The 12,500-nt window shown below is 42.8% G+C and overlaps 1 protein-coding gene across 3 annotated transcripts in view; it reads left to right on the plus strand.

Moving 5' to 3' along the window:
• LOC308086316 (adhesion G protein-coupled receptor D2) overlaps positions 1–12,500 on the plus strand; it is a 168,902-nt gene that overhangs the window by 70,605 nt on the left and 85,797 nt on the right. For all 3 annotated transcript variants that reach the window (XM_080429826.1, XM_080429828.1, XM_080429827.1), the window contains one exon: positions 2,413–2,454. In XM_080429826.1, coding sequence (XP_080285952.1) covers positions 2,413–2,454 — 42 coding nt within the window. The remainder of the gene's footprint in view (positions 1–2,412; positions 2,455–12,500) is intronic.

Below are 12,500 nucleotides of genomic sequence, written 5' to 3' on the forward strand. Positions count from 1 at the left end.
TGCCTGCCAGCCTGCTGCGACGTGTCTTCACCCTTCTGCCTGAAAGACATGGAAATGCACACAGAGCATGCACTGTACACGTACAGTATATGGCATGGCACACGCACATACATGCCCGCACGCATGCAGGCACGCGCACGCACACACACACACACACACACACACACACACACACACACACACACACACACACACACACACACACACACACACACACACACACACACACACACACAAAATGACAAATAGACAAACTTTTTGTCTCCCTGTTGAAAGCTAAACATTTTACATGCAGTAGTTAACTATTAAGAAGTAGAAGATTCTGATTATTGGTTGAGAAAATGTACGGATTTGGATATGCCAACAACATTTATAATACAGTATCTGATATGACCCTTAGGCCTTAGGACATTAACCATTAAGCCCTATATACTCGGTTGTATGAGGAATAGCAACAATAGCAGATCTGCGAGCTCACAACGCGTCATGCCGTGTAATGCATTGTGAGGTTTTTGTTTGTTTGTATTACATTTGTACATGCCCAAATGAGTTATGCCAGGCTGAAAGTGATGTACTGTATGGCTAATTCATCAGCCCTTTTGAATGTGGTCAGGCTATTGTCTATTAAATGTATGTGTCAGCGTTTATTTATGTAATTTTTGCAGAAACGAATGATTTGCGTTTCTGCGTTAGTTTTTATGCACGTTGCGGTCACCCAAACTTTTCACGTTTCAGAATTGCGATGTTGTTCTCTTAGAAGCTACTCTAAAAGTTTCACTTTTCACCATCAACACCTACAGTACATACGTAAGTAGTCACGTCGCAGAATCTCTCTCTCAGCCTTGAAATTTATAGGGATTTTTTTCCCCACCGCACATGTATATTTCAGTGTTGATATTTCTGTAATCTTTGCAGAAACTAATGACTTGCGTTTGATTTATTAACAAGTTCAATATGTATTTTATGCACCTTGCGGTCATCCAAACTTTTCATGTTTCAGATTCGAATAGGTGAAGTTCTACTGTGGTCTTTAGAAGCGATTCGAAAAGTTTCACTCTGCACCATCCAGACCTACGGTAGAGAGTAGTCACGTCGCATTATCAAAGAATCTCTCTCTCAGCCTTGAAATTTATAGGGATAAATCTTTTTTTCTCCAACACGCATCCTTTTGCGACAAAGGGATGCGCGGTCATGTGGTGCATTGGGTGCTCGGGTTGAATGCTGTCCTCAACTGTTCGCATTGAGAGGCGGCGGAATTTCATTATGTCCGAAGGTGAGCGCACGTCTTGTACATTCAAAGGATGCCCACAATGGAGTGCAATGGGGAAACGGTATTTTTTTCCTTTTCCGAGACCAAAAGCACAGCCTTTATGTGCCCAAGGGCATGCCATTCTCATGCCCGGGGTACTAGTCGCAGAGTTCTGTGAACATGAAATGTCTTCTTTTATGTGTTCTTTTTCATTAGTCCCACATCACCCCCCCCCCCCTCTCTCTCTCTCTCTCTCTCTCTAGCTCTCTTGGCCCTCTACACCAAATTATGTTTTTTTTGATAGACTCGTCTGGCATGAGTTGTTCCGTTCCAGTGTTTATATTGTGTGAGTGTTTCTGAGTCAGTGTGTCGTGGTTTTGCACACACCGTGTGCCAACACAATCCACTATGTAGTTGTATGTAGGTATATGCACATGTGTGTGTGTGTGAGTGTGTGTGCGCGTGTGAGTGTGAGTGCAGGAGCACAAACTAAGCACAGGCTCTTGAGACTGAACTATTTTCTATTCTGTGATGCAGAAGGAAACCTTGGGTTTGAGCCTTTGATGCAGAGGCAGGAGGGAGAGGGGGACGTGGGTTGTGTGTGTGTGTGTGTGTGTGTGTGTGTGTGTGTGTGTGTGTGCGTGTGCGTGTGCGTGTGCGTGCGTGCGTGGTGGGGGGGAGACTCGGGAACTATACATGGAACAAGTACTCTTAAAGCTAAGTTGTGTAGTACAGTGGCCCAGTTTGGAGAAGTTTAACTATCTCCTCTCTCTCTCTCTCTCTCTCTCTCTCTCTCTCTCTCTCTCTCTCTCTCTCTCTCTCTCTCTCTCATCTTTTACACCACACATTACAGACCACTTCACCTTTGAGAAGCTTTGATGGCGTCTGGGCCAACACAAAACCGTAGCCGTCATGACACTCTGCTTCCCGATGTTTTGCCGTATTGTAATTCATTTTTAAACCTCTTCTTAAGGAGATGAGAGACAAAACGATCATAACAACTTTCTCTCCCATCTCTCTTTTCTCCCTCCCTCCCTCCCTCCCTCCCTCCCTCTCTCTCTCTCTCTCTCTTCTATGTCTTTCGCTCTCCTTTCTTTCTTCCTTCCTGTGTGTGTGTGTAGTGTGTGTGTGTGTGTGTGTGTGTGTGTGTGTGTGTTTTGCAGGGTCTCTTCATCTTCCTGATATATGGGGTGTACAACACAGAGGTAAGTCTGCATTGTGTCTCAAGGCTGTCGTAGTGAATGAACGAAATGACAAGTTTCTGATGGGCCTGCTGCTTAAAAGGCGGGCGGGTGGAGAGGTACCGTGGTGTGGTGGTGGTGATGGGGGGGTGATGGAGGGGACCGAAAGAGTGGGGTAGAGGGATGGAAAAGGAAGGAGGAGGAGGAGAGGGATGGGTGGCTGGGTGGGTGTGAGGTGCGGGGTTGGGTGGGAGTGGGGGTGAGGTAGAGATATGGGGATGGAGAGAGAGGGAGAGGAAGAAAGGAGGAGAGGGGAGGAGTTGTGGGGGCCCAGGATGGGATGGGGATGGGGGGATGGGGGGGGGGCATTGTCTCTGCTGCCCTTCATGCTTGGTCTAACTTATATGCATTCGGGGGGCCGACCATTAAACACTGACACGGTGCTGGGGGACCAGCCACTCATCCCTCACCCGCATTGGCTAATATTTCACTGCCTCTTTAAGTTTTTAAACTCCAGGCCCTCCATTTAGCATCCTGACACACAACGCCTTTCTACCCCCGCGCTGTCCATCGGGCTGCGCCGCCATCGCCACCACCGCTCCAACCCCCCCCCCCCAACCCCCCCCACCCCCCACCACCAACACTGAGGAGGATCCACGTACAGGCGAGAGAGAGGAGGAGAAAAGACTTGTATTGATGCTGTCAAGTAAACCTTGTATGTCCAAAAGCCTTACTTTTCAAGAAATGGGGGGAAAACATATTTCTGCGGATCAATGGATCCAGTATACTCATTATTTTAGTCACACGCTTGTGTTATAATTCTCATTGGCTCAATGTTCAAAACCGACAAGACAGAATTCGGAAATTGTGCAAAATAGCTGATCTGCTGCGCGTCTACAAGCCTCAAACACATTTGTTTCGTAAGCATTTTGTCCCTCCTTGTACAGGTCAATCTTTTGTTTTAATCCTTGTTGCATTGCATTATTACTCTATTTTGTTATTATACCGTGTTTTTTGCTTGTTTAATAATTGCTTATATTGTGTTCCATTGTACAGCACTTTGTAACATTGTTTCGAAAGGTGCTTTATAAATGAAATGTACTTACTTACTTACTCTAGATGTTGCCGTTATCGCTACTTTTGCGTGACACTCTTCTACGATGAAGTAGTAGGGCATTCATTTAGTTGAAAGGTTTCCACCCCACAGCAACAATATCGTTGCTGTGGGGTGGAAACATGTCCAAAACCATTTCCATTTTATTAGTATTTTAAAAAACTTTATAAATAGCCGATTTACAAGGTTGATCAGCGATTTTCACGACTTTTGTGCGAAACTCTTCTATGATGAAGTAGGACATTAATCCCCCCCCCCATAAAAACATAAAAAGTTTAAATATGGAGATACAACTGGTTTGTAAGCCCAACAGCAATGATATCCTTGCGTTTCAAGCTTGCAGATCTGCTACTTTTAATGCTTTAGTGTGACGCTGTAGTTTGATCAAGTAGGGGTTAATTTATGTAAAAAAACACCAAAAATATGGAGATAAGAGGTTTCTGCCCGACAGCAACGATATGCAACCCGCACAACATGCAAGGGAAGTGAGGGTGCAGAGGGGTGGGTGGTGGGATGGTGGGTGGGGGATATCATATTGAAATGGCGTGTTATTACCATTTAGATGTATCATCTATGGAGGCAGGGGAGAGAGACGGAGGCTTTAATGGATGAGACTCAATCGGAGGAATCATTCTTGGTCAACCCCCCCCCCTGAAGTAAATGTAAATAGGACTTAACTTTAAGACGTGCATAAGCGATATTGCGTCTAAAGTCGTGTTAACCCATTCAAACCGGGAACGCATCTGTGTAACCACTTTATCCATATTTTATACTTTGGCTATTTAAAAAAAAATCTTGCAAATCTTTGAATATATACATATGTTTTAAAGCGAACATTTTTAACTACGATCTGTGCTACTGGGGGTCCCTGGAACAACATATTTTGAGATGGGGGTCCGCGGCCAAATGAATATCATTTTTGGGGGTCCTTGATATGGATAAGTTACAGCAGCACTGATATAGCAACATACTGTTAGGATTTAGATTTTTTCTTTTTAGATATGTACTTTTGCCGCAGACCCCCATCTCAAAATGTCTTGTTCCAGGGACCCCCAGAAGCAAAGATTTGAGTTACAAATGTTCGCTTTGAAAAATATCTATATCCAAAGATTTGCACACATTTTCAAGATTTTTCTAAAATAGCAGATCTATGAGCTTGTATATCTGCTATTTTTGAATATCCAAAGAGATCTTAAAATGACACTGATGCATGCGTTCCCGGTCTTAATGGATTAAAATACAGGATGGATTTTTCCCCCTTTTTTTTGTGACTGAAGTTGCGGGCCGATTACTCATTTCCAGACACCCGTCCCGTGGCTCTGCATGTGTCCCGCCTTACGGGGGTTTTAGGATTCAGGGAGGCACCTGATTGGTTTACTCTCAAGGCCGCTTGGAGATTTTTAGGACATCTGGAAATTATGCTCCCCTTTTTACCTGGTCTTTTTTTATATAATGATCTCTGAACAATTGAATCACTATACCGTTGCTGTCGGGCAGAAACCTTGTATCTCCATGTTTTATCATTTTGTGTTTTTTTGTGTAAATTAACGCCCTACTTGAACATACTACAGCGTCTCAAAAGTAACAGATATACAAGCACGAAACGCGGCTTCAAGTGACGGGTTTCGAACTTGTTGATCTGCCACTTTTGCTGTTTTTGAATTTGAATCCTGAAAAGTAACAGTTTTGGATATATGAGGTTTCCACCTGACAAAGACGATATACTGTGTATTATTTTTAGGCGTTGTTCAATGCAGCACTTCTTAAGTATTTGAACATGACCAGTTACATCACTCCCAATATTCAGAACCAGACTCTTCTACAAAGCCAAAGCATACAGAATTTATTGTGGCCCTACTTTGTGTATTTTTATTTTTTATTTTTTTTTACTTAAACTGTAATCAAGAGGACTTTTGACTATGAAACATACACAAGAAAATAATGTTTATTTTTGTAGAGCTAGCACGCAAAAAAAAAGTGGTGATTAGATCATACACATACGTACATCTGTATTGAGATTAGAACAAAATATTGGTTGAAATAAACACTGTAAATATTCCAAGGTAAACCAAATTGTCATGATAATAAGTCCCCTATGTTTGTAATGACCCCCCCCCCCCCCACACACACACACACACACACACACACACAAGGTCATATTTACCCAGGCATCTCCTCCACCCTCCCTACATCCGCTCTCTCCATCTCTCTGCTTTTATCTCTCCTTCCTTATTGCCTATCTCTCCATCCATTTCTCCTCTCTCTCTCTCCCCATCTATTTGCCCCCCCTCCTCCCCCCTCCTTTTTTTCTCTTTTCTGCTCCCTCCTTCCACCGCTCCTCTTCTCCTTATCACCTTTCACTGTCTTTATTTTTTTTCAACTAATTTTTTTTTAGGACAAAGTGTTACTTTTGCATATTTTGCATCTATTTATTTATTTTTATTCAGTAACATTACAGACAACAAGATTCCCCTTGTATGAAATGTTTAGCCCCCTAAAAAAAGTTTGAATACTGTCAACAAAACGGCTTCTACACGGTAGAAGTGTTAATTTGTAACTCTGAGACTTTATGGGACACTCAGGATTTGACTATATGGTCTAGTGGTCAAAACAACATTCTGGGTCACCTTACGGGTCCATTTGGTTACATTTGCACAGTCTCTGGCTTAAATGAACACTCAGGATTTCACAATGATATTTAGCCTTGTGGCCAAAGCAACATAACATTTGCATCCCAGCAAGAGGCCATGTTTACAACTCCACAGCAGTAAGTGGCCGTCCGAGTCGATGGCCTGTCTTGTTTTCCTGACCTTTCCCTGTCCTCCACCCCCTCTTTTGTCCCCCCCCCCCTCCCTGCCCTGTTCTCGTTGTTGTGCCATCTTTATCCATCTCCAGCGCGGTGTGGAGGAGCGGAGAGGTGTCCCTGAGTCATTGGCGACAGCGGTGACACAGCCGAGGCACGAAGCCTCTGACCCCCCTGCGCTCGCTCGCGCTCACACACACACACCGCCCACTGTAAAATAAATCATCGCCGCGTTTCTTGCTTAAGTGGCTTTTTTTTTTAGTGCCTCAGAATCCATTTTCGCCGCTCCCCGGTTCTCCTTGACCTCCGGGGTCCCTCAACAATTTGCAAGCATGCAGCCCACGTCTGCGCGGCGGAGCGGCCCACCTTTCAAAAAGGGCCGCGCTTCTTTGTTAACGTTTTGGAAGGAACGTTATAATCCCTTATTTTTTCCTCCTCATTTCTTTCTTCCTCTCCTCCCCGCGCCCTCGTCACCTCGTGCCTCTTGACTCCTTGTGCCCCCTCCCCTCTCTCTCTCTCTCTCTCTCCTCCCTTTGCTCTCTGTCTCTCTCACTTATTCCTGAACACTCTCTGGAGGTGTCACAAAGACCACCGGGTGGCTGTATGTTTCGCCCCCTCTCTCCTTGCCCCCCGGGAAAACCTAAAAGGGGAAATTCTTGTTTAATAGACAAAATTACAAAAAGCTGAACGGGAAGGATCAAAAGTGTTCTCTCTCTGGGTTTTTTCTTTCTTTCCTTCTCTCCCCCTTCTTTAATCAGAGAACGGAAAGGAAAGGAAAGGAGAGGAGAGGAGAGGAGAGCGGGGGCCGCTGTGTCAGAGCGGAGAGGGGATGTCTGGTTCTGCCTGTGTTCATTTAAACTAACCAGCCTTGATCATGGGGGGGGGGGGGGACGACGCTAACCTCTGCCTTGGTTGTACGATGGCTCACGTCATTCCACCACACCACACCACACCACACCACACCACACCACACCGCCTCAGCCCAGCGCAACACAGCACAGCACAGTGCAGTACAACACACACATGCACAGACAGAGCCATGCGGGTATAATGCCTGCACAAGTGCCGATGCCTTATAGCCTCCGATCACGAGAAACCACTGTAAGGGAATGGGGCAAGCTGCTCCGATGGGCACATTAGGCCTGGCAGAAATGTTATCGTCGCTGTTGGGTGGAAACCTTGTATGTCCAAAACCGCTCCTTATCTTTTTGGGCGGTGTAGCCGCCCCTATAAGTGGGGTTGGGACACCTCATTAGTACACCCTTCGCTGCACTGTGATTGGCTCATAATTAGTACACCCCTAGCATTAGTACACCCCTAGCTGTACTGTGATTGGCTGACTCTATTGGCTGACTCTATTCAGCACTGTGATTGGCTAGCGAGACACATGATGAAATTAATAACCTATAAATAGGACTATGCACTTAAAAAAAAAATAAGTTAATTTTAAGTGAGCTTCCATCACTGTGATGACCACTGTGATGACCACACCGCCCACTTCACACTGGGTGTGATTTTTACTATTATAAAAAGATAATGATAATAAAATAGTGAAAATAGCCGTTCTACAAGCTCGTAGATCTTATATTTTCCCTCATTTTGTGTGACACTCTTGTATGATGAAATAGGACATTAATTTACGAGAAGAAAAAAACAGTTGAAATATGGAGATCAACCGACATCAACGTTATGATAATCCAATGCAGATTTTGAGGAGGGGACAAATCTGACGCCTGGTGTGTATATTGGTCTTGAAACCAAATTGCTATTGAATGGAGTAGAGTGTTAATGTCTGGCCATGGCCAGAAAATTGCTTTGTGTATGGTAAAAATATGTTTAATATAATATAACATGAAAACATCACTTATGGACAAAAGTTGTTCCCAACCCAGAAACGTTGCGTATAGTTCTGTTGACAAGGCAGATTACAACAAGGTTACAGAATGGCTATACATGTACTGTATATAAAGAACACTTATGCAAGGAATAAAGTTAACAGGGTGAGAAAAAATAAAACTTTGCAAAGTTCCCTCGCAGTAGTTAACCCAGTAAAATTAATAGTTGTGTTTATCCAAATTTATGTAATGAAACTACACTTTGATATGCAAAAAAAAGGTGTTAAATGAAACAATGCCCATCTATTGATTTTGATTTATTCCCATCAAAGCCAGAAGCTGCCCCATTTACGAGCCTGTTTATGTTTATGTTTTCATAAAGCTTCATAATTACAGATGGAAGCGTAAGACGTCCGCGCCGCGTCTCGCACTATTACAACCCATTGCAGCATTTTAAATCGTTAATTACCCTTAGCGAAAGACTCTCCATTATTCATCACAATTAAGCTTCTCTTTTCCTTGGTGGTCACCTTGGTAAATCCTCTCCGCTTTGATGACCTTTTAATTCCATCAAACTCCAAGGATGTCGGCAGGTGTGAGGCGCCGCACTCTCTCTCCCGCTTTCATATGCTAATCGTTTAGCGCACATTTACATGGGAGGCCCGCACTTTTGCTTTACAGCGGGAAAAAAAACCTTGAGGGCCACGCGTGCGTACGCAAGGAAACAATGAAAAAACACCTTAACTGCATAACGATCATCTCTTAGAACAATGCCCTTCCCCTCATTGTCAAGCGATTAATTAACTTGTCACGTAATTGCAACAGCAACGCCAGTTGCGTTTGATATGAACCAAACCCCTTGGATCCCCCTCCTCACCCCCCCCCCTTCACACAGAACACTAACAGTCTTAAGTAACGTCTCTTCTTTGTCTTTACTGGCATCTAGAGCAGCGGCTCTCAACTTGTGGGCTGGGCGGCGCGCTGGTTGGGCCGTGGGGATATTGCAAGTGGGCCCCCAAATAATTGGCAAAACACTTAAGATTTTAATGATAATATATAATTCATAATAATAAAAGAATACATATGTTTTTTATCTAAATCCTTAAAAAGTGAGTTGTCATTGTGATACAAGATAAATAGACACTTACAGTATGTTAGTTGTATTGATCCGAGCCGCCACACAATAGATTGATTGATCATAACATGCACCCATGGCTAAGTGTTCAACAGGGTGGGCCACTGCAAAAGCTTTTTTTAACCCATTCAATCCGGGAACGCATCTCTGTCCATTTTTTGATTTCTTTGGCTATTCAAAAATAGCAGTGCCACGCTATGAGCTTGTTGATCTGCTATTTTTTTTTTTTTTTTATATCTTTGAATACATATATTTTTAAAGCAAACATTTTGTAAAACATTTTGTTACAGGGACCCCCATGAAGCAAAGGGTTGAGTGACAAATATGTACAAAATATATATTCAAAGATTTGCACACATTTTCACGATTTTTAAAAATAGCAGATATACAAGCTCATAGCGTGTTATGAGCTTGTATATCTGCTATTTTTTAATAGCCAAAGAAATCTAAAAATGACAGAGATAAGTTCTCGGATCGAATGTGTTAAGTGGGCCCTGATCTAGAAAAGGTTGAGAAGCAGCGTAGAGGAAGAGGTAGGAGAGGACGTAGAAGAAGGGCCTTCCCCCTGTAGATGGTTGTCAGGATTAATAGGAGGGAGCTTTGGGAAATATGACACCGCCACTGTTGATTTTGTGCCCGTCACCAGCCAGCCCTGCATGCGCTCTCTTCATTACGTGGCTGTTTTCCGACGATGGCGCGTATGCAAAACATCCCCGCTGTGCACACACACACACGTGCAGTGCACACACACAGACACGCAAGCCTCATCGTGTGTATCTCTTGCGAGGCGTCATAATTTATGACATGCCGCAGCCTAATGAAGCCATAAGCCATAATGCATATTCACTAACATGGAGGGCTGGGCGGGGGGGGATGGGCGGGAGGGTGATGATCGCCCAGCCGCTACAAATTTACAGTGAGTGCTGACAGCAACCACGCGCGCACGCACACACCCACACACACACACACACACACACACACACACACACACACACACACTTAGGGACATTATTGGCAGCAGAAGCCTTGCAGTTGAACACTTCCACCTTGTTAACGGGACCTGTGGCTTACACTGAGATTTTCTTCTTCTTTCTTTCTTTCTTTCTTAGATCACTTAATCTGTTTAAAAAAATCTTGGTTATAGGTACGTTTTGGGGCAGTAATTACAATCTCAAATTAATTTATTAAATATCACCATCGCTCTGTTACTTATGCTGGCTCCCATCTATTCTACCTTTTTATAAGTTTTCACACTTTTGTAATTTAGTGTTACATATAATATAATATAATATCATCTACTGTATGTCAGCAACCTGTCATATCACAATACTGTACTTTTGCAGTTTTAATCCTGGTTTTATATCATGTCATCAATATATTGTCCTTATTCTAGTAATATATTCATATAAATATTAATATTTTTAACTTTATCTTTTTCTCTCACGATCATTCAAAAATATGTGTATTTATATATAATTTATTACCAGGGAGTAGTTCAGAAATAATATTTCCAACGATAATATTAAATAGTAATTTCACCGTAAATTACATTTAACAATTGGAATTAGAAACAGTTATGTTACTGTTACAGATGTAATACTGACACCCAGATTTACTGTTTTGTTATTTAAGATTTTATTATTATAAGCACTTTAAATGTTGGCACAAAATAAAAATTTAAATGTGCACTTAATTATTTTCAACTTAGTTTATTTAAACTAAAACCTTTCAATTATAATTTTAAGATGATGTAGAAGTTTTAATATTCATTCAGCATTCATTTATATACTGTATTCTTGATTTATATAATATTTTTTTATTTTAAAGAAACAATTGACGTCACAAGTTTTTTTATTAAACTGCCCATTAATGATATCCAGTATTTTTCCTAATATAACACCTACTTTATTAAAAATCACTATCATAGATAGAAATTATCTTTATGTCTCAAGATTAAACTTAAATCCAAGACCAACAAAATATCAAAACACAAAATCATTTCAATTTCCGATCCACTGTAATTTATTGACGCTGAATAATTTTACTCCCTGTGTAATGAGACGTAGGGATGTCGAATAACGATGCAGCAATTTATCGGTTGATTATGTGGGTTAATTCATTTGAACGATTTATTTGCGTACGTATCTTTTTATTCTCATAGATATTTATTCATTGGGTCCATATGTGTGAGGTTGGCTCATGCGGTGAATGGACAGGTATCATTTCATCAGATGTATGGATGGAGCCGGCGGTACGGTATACGGTACAGTGCTGCAGTGTGTGTCTGGTGGTAAATTAAGCCAGGCCTGCACACTCTTCCATCCAGAGTGTAAAAATGTAATCTGTTCTGCTAGGCCGCCGCCCCCCCCCCTGCTTCCCCCCCCGGTCTCTCCATCCTGCACTCCCCCAGCGCAGCGCAGGACGGCACACACACGTTTATGTGTGTGTGTGTGTGTGACATATGACGGCTTAGAGTTGTCCCCTTTAGTTTGCTCGCTCTCTCTCTGTCACTTTCAGGTCCCATTAGCCACTGGAACACGCTGGAACAATTTCGATTTCGCTGTCGCTTTCACACACACTGTACGCGCGCATGTACGTATAGTACGCGCCCGCACACGCGCACACACGCGCACATGCACACACAAACACAAGGCTCGCACGCACGCACACACACTGTGTCACTTTCAGGTCCCATTACCCACTAGAACATGCTGGAGTAATTCCAGTGCTTTCACGTATACACCCACATTGTGCCGAAACAGACACTGCTTCCATACGTACACACACACACACACACACACACACACACACACACACACACATTGACTGTACTACCTGTACTGGTAATAAAATATTCAATCAATTCAGTCGATCAAAAAAATTGTTCATAAAAAATGCATGCGCATGCACACACACACACACACACACACACACACACACACACACACACACACACACACACACACACACACACACACACACACACACACACACACACACACACACACACACACACACACACACACACACACACATATCCCTGCACACAAGCACAAAAAGCACACACAGGTCAGGTGGTCTATTCGATCCGAGTCTCTATAACATAATGTTTTATCTCTTCCTCTTTGTTTTGAATTTCACGCTCGGGTTGCTTGTGAAGAGAAAAGCTGAATGACGCGCTTC

The sequence above is a fragment of the Gymnoscopelus braueri genome, assembly GCF_963280865.1.
Source record: "Gymnoscopelus braueri genome assembly, chromosome: 6".
Taxonomy (NCBI): Eukaryota; Metazoa; Chordata; class Actinopteri; order Myctophiformes; family Myctophidae; genus Gymnoscopelus; species Gymnoscopelus braueri.